The 12,380-nt window shown below is 46.3% G+C and overlaps 1 protein-coding gene across 1 annotated transcript in view; it reads left to right on the plus strand.

Moving 5' to 3' along the window:
- The first annotated feature begins 996 nt into the window (after nt 1-996).
- LOC112217959 (vacuolar protein sorting-associated protein 18 homolog) overlaps nt 997-12,380 on the plus strand; it is a 35,240-nt gene continuing 23,856 nt past the window's right edge. The window contains exons 1-3 of the mRNA XM_024378581.2: nt 997-1,449; nt 9,988-10,129; nt 12,281-12,372. Coding sequence (XP_024234349.2) covers nt 1,347-1,449; nt 9,988-10,129; nt 12,281-12,372 — 337 coding nt within the window. The 5' untranslated portion in view covers nt 997-1,346. The remainder of the gene's footprint in view (nt 1,450-9,987; nt 10,130-12,280; nt 12,373-12,380) is intronic.

Consider the following 12,380-nt stretch of genomic DNA (forward strand, 5'->3'; position numbering starts at 1 on the left):
TTGAAAACAGACAATTATATGAAGTATAATTAACGAAGGTCTTGTATTGGCCCTAAAAATGGTCAAAGACTCCAGCCACCTGTAGGCTGTTCTCTCTACCACCGCACGGCAAACTGTACCGAAGTCTAGGTCCAAACGGCTCCTTGACAGCTTCTGCCCCCAAGCCATAAAACCGCTAAACAGTTAATAAAACGGCTACCCGGACTATTTGCATTGACCTCGTTTTTTACGCTGCTGCTGCCTGTTTGTTATCTACTGAACAAAAATATAAACGCAACATGCAACAATTTAAAAGATTTTACTGAGTTACTGTTCATAGAAGGAAACCAATCAATTGAAATACATTCATTAGGCCCTAATCTATGGATTTCACATGACAGGGCAGAGGCGCAGCCACGGGTGGGCCTGGGAGGGCATAGGCCCCCCACTTGGGAGCCAGGTCCAGCCAATCATAATGAGTTTTTCCCCACAAAAGGGCTTTATTACAGACAAAAATAGTCCTCAGCTTTTTGTGGGTATGGAAAATGTCTGGGATATTTTTGTTAAGTATACACATGCCTTAATCACCTCGATTAACCTGTACCCGCACATTGACTCATTATTGGTACCCCCTGTATAGAGCCTCGTTATTGTTATTTGATTGTTACTTTGTCTCTTAATTATTATACTTTTTTTTTTAAGCAAATATTTTCTTATTGCATTGTTGGTTAAGGGCTTACAAATAATAATTTACTTACAAGCACATTATACCCTGACGAAGACAGCTTGTCTGTCGAAACGTTGGATATTAGGTTATTCAATTATTGCATCTGAGGTCCTAGTGTGCAGCTCTCGTTTTCTTTTTTCATGCATTTGGCGCATGTGACAAATACAATTTGATATATTTTTGGGGGGGGAGTGTATTTATTAGCCTCACATATAAAAATACATGTCAGTCGCTGTTTGAAAATTGGACAAAGTGCGCCTTCTCGTGCCAGACTATAGAACCACAATGTTCTTCTCATCACGTGATTTTGGTGCCAAGATCACCTGACTACACACGGGTCATTTCTCTGTTTTTGTGCGTTTGTAAATGTTCGGGGAAGTTGCACACAATTAGCATGTTTTGACTGTTTTTTTTTTTTTTATATGGCTAAGATAATGCCGTTTTCTATCATGTAGAGGACGCTTCAATTCCGAATCCTTTCTGACGAGACGCACGCAACAGAATGGGCTCTTTGTAGACTCCAGAAATCTAGCGGTACCTTGTTAGCTCATAGCCAGTCATTATGCCACCGCATGATCCGACCTTATAGCAGTTAGCTGTTAGTTAGTTCCTCTGCTGTAGATCACCGCTACGTTTTGCAATGTCTTCTATCCTGGATGAATACGAAGACTCGCAGAACAGCAGGCACCCTGTGCAACATAGTAGCCGCCTGTCTGCTGCTAACATCGGCATAACGCATTCAGGTACTGGGGCAAGGCTATGGGCCTTTCAAATGGGTCTGTTTATAATAAGGCTCTATTGTTGGGACTATCTACATGGTTGAATTTATGCACCACATTGCTTCAATATAGGTAGTAGAATTATATGTATTAATGTTCCGCTTGATACCGATTTGATAGAATGGAATTGACGATGTTGGTCATGCTGTTACCCATTAGACGCGAACTACCTTCTAGCGCCTAATATTGACGAGTTTCCTCTGGCCTGGCCCTTGATCATGACTCTGAGATTCATTACATTACACATACTCTGAGATCCATTACACATACTCTGAGATCCATTACACATACTCTGAGATCCATTACACATACTCTGAGATCCATTACACATACTCTGAGATCCATTACACATACTCTGAGATCCATTACACATACTCTGAGATCCATTACACATACTCTGAGATCCATTACACATACTCTGAGATCCATTACACATACTCTGAGATCCATTACACATACTCTGAGATCCATTACACATACGATGTGCGTCTTCTGTTTTAGGGAGTTTGGTTTAGAGGGTTATTTTATATCTGCGTCTCTGAACACTTGTGTGTAAACGGAAGTCGGATGCCACTGAAAAGTACTGTCTGTAACTGTGTTAAAACAGTGTAGCCTAAGTGTATATTTTTCATTTGTTACATTATTTTGATGTGATATGAAAGTAGAGGACTTTATGTTTCTAGAACCGTACCGCAATAATATTGTCTGCTGTGGCAGCCATTGCCAATTCAAATCAAATCAAACTTAATTTGTCACCACGACCCGAATACAAGTGTAAACCTTATGATGAAATGCTTATTTACAAGCCCTTAACCAACAGTGCAGTTCAAGAAGAGTTAAGAAAATATTTACTAAATAAACTAAAGTAAAAAATGTAAAGTAACACAATAACATAACAATAAAGAGGTTATATATACAGGGGTTAGTTAGGGGTACTGGTACTGGGGTACTGGTACTGAGTCATTGTGCTGGGGTACGGGTTAGTTAGGGGTACTGGTACTGAGTCATTGTGCTGGGGTACGGGTTAGTTAGGGGGTACTGGTACTGAGTCATTGTGCTGGGGTACGGGTTAGTTAGGGGTACTGGTACTGAGTCATTGTGCTGGGGTACGGGTTAGTTAGGGGTACTGGTACTGAGTCATTGTGCTGGGGTACGGGTTAGTTAGGGGTACTGGTACTGAGTCATTGTGCTGGGGTTACGGGTTAGTTAGGGGGGGTACTGGTACTGAGTCATTGTGCTGGGGTTACGGGTTAGTTAGGGGTACTGGTACTGGAGTCATTGTGCTGGGGTACGGGTTAGTTAGGGGTACTGGTACTGAGTCATTGTGCTGGGGTACGGGTTAGTTAGGGGTACTGGTACTGAGTCATTGTGCTGGGGTACGGGTTAGTTAGGGGTACTGGTACTGAGTCACTGGTTATATCATTGTGCTGGGGTGGGGTACTGGTACTGAGTCAGGTTATATAGGGGGTACTGGTACTGAGTCAGGTTATATATACAGGGGTACTGGTACTGAGTCAGGTTATATATTAGGGGTACTGGTACTGAGTCATTGTGTTATATTAGTTAGGGGTACTGGTACTGAGTCAGGTTATATATGGGGTGCTGGGGTGCGGGTTAGTTAGGGGTACTGGTACTGAGTCATTGTTATATATCATGTTTAGGGGGTACTGGTACTGAGTCAGGTTATATATACAGGGGTACTGGTACTGAGTCATTGTGCTCTGAGTCATTATATATACAGGGGTTAGTTAGGGGGTACTGGTACTGAGTCAGGTTATATATACAGGGGGTTAGTTAGGGGTACTGGTACTGGTACTGACTGAGTCAGGTTATATATACAGGGGGTACTGGTACTGAGTCATTGTGCTGGGGTACGGGTTAGTTAGGGGTACTGGTACTGAGTCATTGTGCTGGGGTACGGGTTAGTTAGGGGTACTGGTACTGAGTCATTGTGCTGGGGTACGGGTTAGTTAGGGGTACTGGTACTGAGTCATTGTGCTGGGGTACGGGTTAGTTAGGGGTACTGGTACTGAGTCATTGTGCTGGGGTACGGGTTAGTTAGGGGTACTGGTACTGAGTCATTGTGCTGGGGTACGGGTTAGTTAGGGGTACTGGTACTGAGTCATTGTGCTGGGGTACGGGTTAGTTAGGGGGTACTGGTACTGAGTCAGGTTATATATACAGGGGGTACTGGTACTGAGTCAGGTTATATATACTGGGGGTACTGGTACTGAGTCAGGTTATATATACAAGGGTTAGTTAGGTACTGGTACTGAGTCATGTGCAGGGGGGGGTACTGGTACTGAGTCAGGTTATATTATACAGGGGTCATTGTGCTACTGGTACTGAGTCAGGTTATATATACAGGTGGGGGTACTGGTACTGAGTCAGGTTATATATTAGGGGTACTGGTACTGAGTCATTGTTATATTACAGGGGTACTGGTACTGAGTCAGGTTATATATACAGGGGTACTGGTACTGAGTCAGGTTATATATACAGGGGTACTGGTACTGAGTCAGGTTATATATACAGGGGTACTGGTACTGAGTCATTGTGCTGGGGTACAGTTAGGGGTACTGGTACTGAGTCAGGTTATATATTAGGGGTACTGGTACTGAGTCAGTGTTATATATTAGGGGGGTACTGGTACTGAGTCAGGTTATATATACAGGGGGTACTGGTACTGAGTCAGGTTATATATACAGGGGGTACTGGTACTGAGTCAGGTTATATATACAGGGGTACTGGTACTGGGTTAGTCAGGGGTACTTATAGTCATTGTGCAGGGGGTACTGGTACTGAGTCAGGTTATATATACTGGGGAGTACTGGTACTGAGTCAGGTTATATATCACAGGGGTACTGGTACTGAGTCAGGTTATATACTACAGGGGTACTGGTACTGAGTCAGGTTATATATTAGTTAGGGGTACTGGTACTGAGTCAGGTTATATATACAGGGGTACTGGTACTGAGTCAGGTTATATATACAGGGGTACTGGTACTGAGTCAGGTTATATATACAGGGGGTACTGGTACTGAGTCAGGTTATATATACAGGGGTTAGTTAGGGGTACTGGTACTGAGTCAGGTTATATATACAGGGGTACTGGTACTGAGTCAGGTTATATATACAGGGGTACTGGTACTGAGTCAGGTTATATACTACAGGGGTACTGGTACTGAGTCAGGTTATATATACAGGGGGGGTACTGGTACTGAGTCAGGTTATATATACAGGGGGGGTACTGGTACTGAGTCAGGTTATATATACAGGGGGTACTGGTACTGAGTCAGGTTATATATACAGGGGGGTAGTGGTACTGGTACTGAGTCAGGTTATTATTAGGGGTACTGGTACTGAGTCAGGTTATATATACAGGGGGTACTGGTACTGAGTCAGGTTATAGTTAGGGGTACTACTGAGTCATTGGGGGCTACTGGTACTGAGTCAGGTTATATATACAGGGGGGGTACTGGTACTGGTCTGAGTTATATATACAGGGGGTACTGGTACTGAGTCAGGTTATATATACTGTACTGGTACTGAGTCAGGTTATTATTAGGGGTACTGGTACTGAGTCAGTGTTATATGGTATACAGGGGGTTAGTTAGGGGTACTGGTACTGAGTCAGGCTGGGGCATTATTATACAGGGGTACTGGTACTGAGTCATTGTGCTGGGTTATATGGTACAGTCATTGGGGGTTAGTTAGGGGTACTGGTACTGAGTCATTGTGCTGGGGTACAGGGGTACTGGTACTGAGTCATTGTTATATATTACAGGGGTACTGGTACTGAGTCATTGTGCTGGGGTATATTAGTTAGGGGTACTGGTACTGAGTCATTGTTATATACGGGTTAGTTAGGGGTACTGGTACTGAGTCATTGTGCTGGGGTACGGGTTAGTTAGGGGGGTACTGGTACTGAGTCATTGTGCTGGGGTACGGGTTAGTTAGGGGTACTGGTACTGAGTCATTGTGCTGGGGGTACGGGTTAGTTAGGGGTACTGGTACTGAGTCATTGTGCTGGGGTACGGGTTAGTTAGGGGGTACTGGTACTGAGTCAGTCATGTGCTGGGGTACGGGTTAGTTAGGGGTACTGGTACTGAGTCATTGTGCTGGGGTACGGGTTAGTTAGGGGTACTGGTACTGAGTCATTGTGCTGGGGTACGGGTTAGTTAGGGGTACTGGTACTGAGTCATTGTGCTGGGGTACGGGTTAGTTAGGGGTACTGGTACTGAGTCATTGTGCTGGGGTACGGGTTAGTTAGGGGGTACTGGTACTGAGTCATTGTGCTGGGGTACGGGTTAGTTAGGGGTACTGGTACTGAGTCATTGTGCTGGGGGGTTACGGGTTAGTTAGGGGGTACTGGTACTGAGTCATTGTGCTGGGGTACGGGTTAGTTAGGGGTACTGGTACTGAGTCATTGTGCTGGGGTACGGGTTAGTTAGGGGGTACTGGTACTGAGTCATTGTGCTGGGGTACGGGTTAGTTAGGGGTACTGGTACTGAGTCATTGTGCTGGGGTACGGGTTAGTTAGGGGTACTGGTACTGAGTCATTGTGCTGGGGTACGGGTTAGTTAGGGGTACTGGTACTGAGTCATTGTGCTGGGGTACGGGTTAGTTAGGGGTACTGGTACTGGGTTAGGGTTAGGGGTACTGGTACTGAGTCATTGTGCTGGGGTACGGGTTAGTTAGGGGTACTGGTACTGAGTCATTGTGCTGGGGTCATTGTGCTGTACGGGTTAGTTAGGGGTACTGGTACTGAGTCATTGTGCTGGGGTACGGGTTAGTTAGGGGTACTGGTACTGAGTCATTGTGCTGGGGTACGGGTTAGTTAGGGGTACTGGTACTGAGTCATTGTGCTGGGGTACGGGTTAGTTAGGGGTACTGGTACTGAGTCATTGTGCTGGGGTTAGTTACGGGTTAGTTAGGGGTACTGGTACTGAGTCATTGTGCTGGGGTACGGGTTAGTTAGGGGTACTGGTACTGAGTCATTGTGCTGGGGTACGGGTTAGTTAGGGGTACTGGTACTGAGTCATTGTGCTGGGGGGTACGGGTTAGTTAGGGGTACTGGTACTGAGTCATTGTGCTGGGGTACGGGTTAGTTAGGGGTACTGGTACTGAGTCATTGTGCTGGGGTACGGGTTAGTTAGGGGTACTGGTACTGAGTCATTGTGCTGGGGTACGGGTTAGTTAGGGGTACTGGTACTGAGTCATTGTGCTGGGGCACGGGTTAGTTAGGGGTACTGGTACTGAGTCATTGTGCTGGGGTACGGGTTAGTTAGGGGTACTGGTACTGAGTCATTGTGCTGGGGTACGGGTTAGTTAGGGGTACTGGTACTGAGTCATTGTGCTGGGGTACGGGTTAGTTAGGGGTACTGGTACTGAGTCATTGTGCTGGGGTACGGGTTAGTTAGGGGTACTGGTACTGAGTCATTGTGCTGGGGTTAGTTAGGGGTACTGGGTTAGTTAGGGGGTACTGGTACTGAGTCATTGTGCTGGGGTACGGGTTAGTTAGGGGTACTGGTACTGAGTCATTGTGCTGGGGTACGGGTTAGTTAGGGGTACTGGTACTGAGTCATTGTGCTGGGGTACGGGTTAGTTAGGGGTACTGGTACTGAGTCATTGTGCTGGGGTACGGGTTAGTTAGGGGTACTGGTACTGAGTCATTGTGCTGGGGTACGGGTTAGTTAGGGGTACTGGTACTGAGTCATTGTGCTGGGGTACGGGTTAGTTAGGGGTACTGGTACTGAGTCATTGTGCTGGGGTACGGGTTAGTTAGGGGTACTGGTACTGAGTCATTGTGCTGGGGTTACGGGTTAGTTAGGGGGTACTGGTACTGAGTCATTGTGCTGGGGTACGGGTTAGTTAGGGGTACTGGTACTGAGTCATTGTGCTGGGGTAGGGGTACTGGTACGGGTTTAGTTAGGGGTACTGGTACTGAGTCATTGTGCTGGGGTACGGGTTAGTTAGGGGTACTGGTACTGAGTCATTGTGCTGGGGTACGGGTTAGTTAGGGGTACTGGTACTGAGTCATTGTGCTGGGGTACGGGTTAGTTAGGGGTACTGGTACTGAGTCATTGTGCTGGGGGTACGGGTTAGTTAGGGGGTACTGGTACTGAGTCATTGTGCTGGGGTACGGGTTAGTTAGGGGTACTGGTACTGAGTCATTGTGCTGGGGTACGGGTTAGTTAGGGGTACTGGTACTGAGTCATTGTGCTGGGGTACGGGTTAGTTAGGGGTACTGGTACTGAGTCATTGTGCTGGGGTACGGGTTAGTTAGGGGTACTGGTACTGAGTCATTGTGCTGGGGTACGGGTTAGTTAGGGGGTACTGGTACTGAGTCATTGTGCTGGGGTACGGGTTAGTTAGGGGTACTGGTACTGAGTCATTGTGCTGGGGTACGGGTTAGTTAGGGGTACTGGTACTGAGTCATTGTGCTGGGGTGCGGGTTAGTTAGGGGTACTGGTACTGAGTCATTGTGCTGGGGTACGGGTTAGTTAGGGGTACTGGTACTGAGTCATTGTGCTGGGGTACGGGTTAGTTAGGGGTACTGGTACTGAGTCATTGTGCTGGGGTACGGGTTAGTTAGGGGTACTGGTACTGAGTCATTGTGCTGGGGTACGGGTTAGTTAGGGGTACTGGTACTGAGTCATTGTGCTGGGGTACGGGTTAGTTAGGGGTACTGGTACTGAGTCATTGTGCTGGGGTACGGGTTAGTTAGGGGTACTGGTACTGAGTCATTGTGCTGGGGTACGGGTTAGTTAGGGGTACTGGTACTGAGTCATTGTGCTGGGGTACGGGTTAGTTAGGGGTACTGGTACTGAGTCATTGTGCTGGGGTACGGGTTAGTTAGGGGTACTGGTACTGAGTCATTGTGCTGGGGTACGGGTTAGTTAGGGGTACTGGTACTGAGTCATTGTGCTGGGGTACGGGTTAGTTAGGGGTACTGGTACTGAGTCATTGTGCTGGGGTACGGGTTAGTTAGGGGTACTGGTACTGAGTCATTGTGCTGGGGTACGGGTTAGTTAGGGGTACTGGTACTGAGTCATTGTGCTGGGGTACGGGTTAGTTAGGGGTACTGGTACTGAGTCATTGTGCTGGGGTACGGGTTAGTTAGGGGTACTGGTACTGAGTCATTGTGCTGGGGTACGGGTTAGTTAGGGGTACTGGTACTGAGTCATTGTGCTGGGGTACGGGTTAGTTAGGGGTACTGGTACTGAGTCATTGTGCTGGGGTTACGGGTTAGTTAGGGGGTACTGGTACTGAGTCATTGTGCTGGGGTACGGGTTAGTTAGGGGTACTGGTACTGAGTCATTGTGCTGGGGTACGGGTTAGTTAGGGGTACTGGTACTGAGTCATTGTGCTGGGGTACGGGTTAGTTAGGGGTACTGGTACTGAGTCATTGTGCTGGGGTACGGGTTAGTTAGGGGGTACTGGTACTGGAGTCATTGTGCTGGGGTACGGGTTAGTTAGGGGTACTGGTACTGAGTCATTGTGCTGGGGTACGGGTTAGTTAGGGGTACTGGTACTGAGTCATTGTGCTGGGGTACGGGTTAGTTAGGGGTACTGGTACTGAGTCATTGTGCTGGGGTACGGGTTAGTTAGGGGTACTGGTACTGGAGTCATTGTGCTGGGGTACGGGTTAGTTAGGGGTACTGGTACTGGAGTCATTGTGCTGGGGTACGGGTTAGTTAGGGGTACTGGTACTGGAGTCATTGTGCTGGGGGTACGGGTTAGTTAGGGGTACTGGTACTGAGTCATTGTGCTGGGGTACGGGTTAGTTAGGGGTACTGGTACTGAGTCATTGTGCTGGGGTACGGGTTAGTTAGGGGTACTGGTACTGTCATTGTGCTGGGGTACGGGTTGGTTAGGGGGTACTGGTACTGTCATTGTGCTGGGGTACGGGTTGGTTAGGGGTGGTACTGAGTCATTGTGCTGGGGTACGGGTTAGTTAGGGGTACTGAGTCATTGTGCTGGGGTACGGGTTAGTTAGGGGTACTGAGTCATTGTGCTGGGGTACGGGTTAGTTAGGGGTACTGAGTCATTGTGCTGGGGTACGGGTTAGTTAGGGGTACTGAGTCATTGTGCTGGGGTACTGAGTCATTGTGCTGGGGTACGGTTAGTTAGGGGTACTTAGGGGTACTGAGTCATTGTGCTGGGGTACGGGTTAGTTAGGGGGGGTACTGAGTCATTGTGCTGGGGTACGGGTTAGTTAGGGGGGGGTACTGAGTCATTGTGCTGGGGTACGGGTTGGTTAGGGGGTACTGAGTCATTGTGCTGGGGTACGGGTTAGTTAGGGGTACTGAGTCATTGTGCTGGGGTACGGGTTAGTTAAGGTAATGTGTGCATGTAGGTAGAGGTGAATTCTCCTCTAAACAGAACATCCTTGGACTATAAGGAGTAGCGTTAGGCTCTTTTAGTCCATTGGGCTAGCGATGATGATGATTGACATGATAAGTGATTATATTAATGTTTGCTTCTAATCCGTCGCAGGGTTTGTGAATGTGAGACTCGAAGAGGAGAAGCCGATATTCAACAAACAGAGGATTGATTTCTCACCCCCAGAGAAGATCAACCACTTTGCTGTCTGTAACAATCAGCTATGCATGAGTTTAGGGAAGGACACTCTCCTGAGGTAAGGAGACACTTTTGAAATCTGTGATTTCATGGTGTTGTGAATAGCCCTTTAAGATGTTTTTCACTGAGTTCACCCTGTTCGTTTACACTATATTTATATCAACGTTTCCCTTCTGTGGGACTTGTGATCAAATCAACATAGTATCACCCTCCTTTGAATACAAACAAATCTAACTTTGCATGATTGAGTTAGTGATTTTGCTGTAGGCATTGCACATCCAGAGAGGTGAAAGCGAGAGGCCAATATCTGTCCAAAATAAGCCCAATGTATTTCTATGGGCTTATATTGGACCTAAGCTTGTCGACTGCCTTTCTGTTTTTGGGACAACGACTCCTATTGTTAAGGCGACGACATGAGCAATTCCTAATTATATACAGATGTCTGGCGCGTCGGAGGAGAATTCGGACCGGTAGCCTAGAAGTGGTCTTTTTCCGGTGGTGTTTATCAGATCAAAGTGCAGAGTGGCATGTGCACATTTGTTGATTTTCTTTGTGAGTTATTAGCCCAGATATCATTAGCTATATAGCTAATTATTAGTCAGCAATGGGAGAGTGATTGTGTCCTACAAGAGGACATAACTTGTAGGCTAACATTTCTAGCATTGGGCCAGTAACCGGAAGGTTGCTGGATCGAATCCCCGAGCTGATAAGGTAACAATCTGTCATTCTGCCCCTGAACAAGGCAGTTAACCCGCTGTTCCCCTGTAGGCCATCATTTTAAATAAGAATTTGTTCTTAACTGACTTGCCTAGTTAAAAAAGGTTAAAGGTTTAAAATGTAAAAATAGCTGTCTGATAAAGGAGTCTGGTAAATAGCTGGTTAATGTCTTAAAGGGGCAGTGTTGTATGTTGGTTGAGAGGCTGGAATGTGCAAAGAAACCAAAATGGCCGACATCTTTGTCTGATTCACTGCATGGTGAAAATAATTTATTTTGTAAATCGGTTTCTTGCATCAATACAACTTAATAAAATGCCTTTTTCGGGGCATCTATTTGACTCATGGTGTTACAGACCAGTGAAACATCAGGCCTCTATTTGACTCATGGTGTTACAGACCAGTGAAACATCAGGCCTCTATATCTGACTCATGGTGTTACAGACCAGTGAAACATCAGGCCTCTATATCTGACTCATGGGGTTACAGACCAGTGAAACATCAGGCCTCTATATCTGACTCATGGTGTTACAGACCAGTGAAACATCAGGCCTCTATATCTGACTCATGGGGTTACAGACCAGTGAAACATCAGGCCTCTATATCTGACTCATGGTGTTACAGACCAGTGAAACATCAGTCCTCTATCTGACTCATGGTGTTACAGACCAGTGAAACATCAGTCCTCTATCTGACTCATGGTGTTACAGACCAGTGAAACATCAGGCCTCTATATCTGACTCATGGTGTTACAGACCAGTGAAACATCAGTCCTAGATAAAGTGTATAAAAGGTTCATGTCCATCCCTTTCATGTGTTCAGAATGGTTCATGAAATGTAGACCTTCATTGAACACCATATAGACTACTGTAGACGATATACTGTAGACTATGTCATAGAAATACATAGGCTGTATTAGTTTTGTTGGTAGTTCCACTCTACATTACGCTCAAATATCCACAGGAGCCTATTTGGCCAGACTATAAGTGTTACTTTAGTGTTCACAGTAAAACACGCGCTGGAAGTTGCGACAGAATACTCACAATGTTCAAGTTCACGCCTCACAAGACCTGAAAATTTGCTCGGTTCCCCCCCAAAAAAATGTTGAAGGAGCAGTTGGCCTCGTCACCCATGTCTGTCCAAGCCTATCTGTGTGAGAAGAACCAAACGTGTGAATGGTGCAGTGTGGATCTTGATGTGATTGCTAAGTGATGGGATTAAAGGGGTAAGGGTTGATCTCGTCAGTCATTCAGGGTGATCTGTAAAGGACTATGATGGTATTGATTTGAATGCGTACTGTATAACATTGGATTGGTATAATGGTAATGATAATAAGCATGAATATTTCATGTCTTGTAAAATATATTCTGAAATACCTGTGTGTGTGTGTGTGTGTGTTTTCACATCAGATTGCATCTACCGTATTGGTGTCTAAGATGAGTGAACATGACTTTATAAAGGAGTTTATTAAGATTTCCTCTGTATGTTGTTCCAGGATTGACCTTGCCAAGCCAGACCAGCCCAACCAGATAGAACTGGGGAGGAAGGATGACAGCAGAGTACACAAGCTCTTCCTGGATCCCACAGGTGAGAAC

The sequence above is a fragment of the Oncorhynchus tshawytscha genome, linkage group LG18 (genome assembly GCF_018296145.1).
Source record: "Oncorhynchus tshawytscha isolate Ot180627B linkage group LG18, Otsh_v2.0, whole genome shotgun sequence".
Classification (NCBI taxonomy): Eukaryota; Metazoa; Chordata; class Actinopteri; order Salmoniformes; family Salmonidae; genus Oncorhynchus; species Oncorhynchus tshawytscha.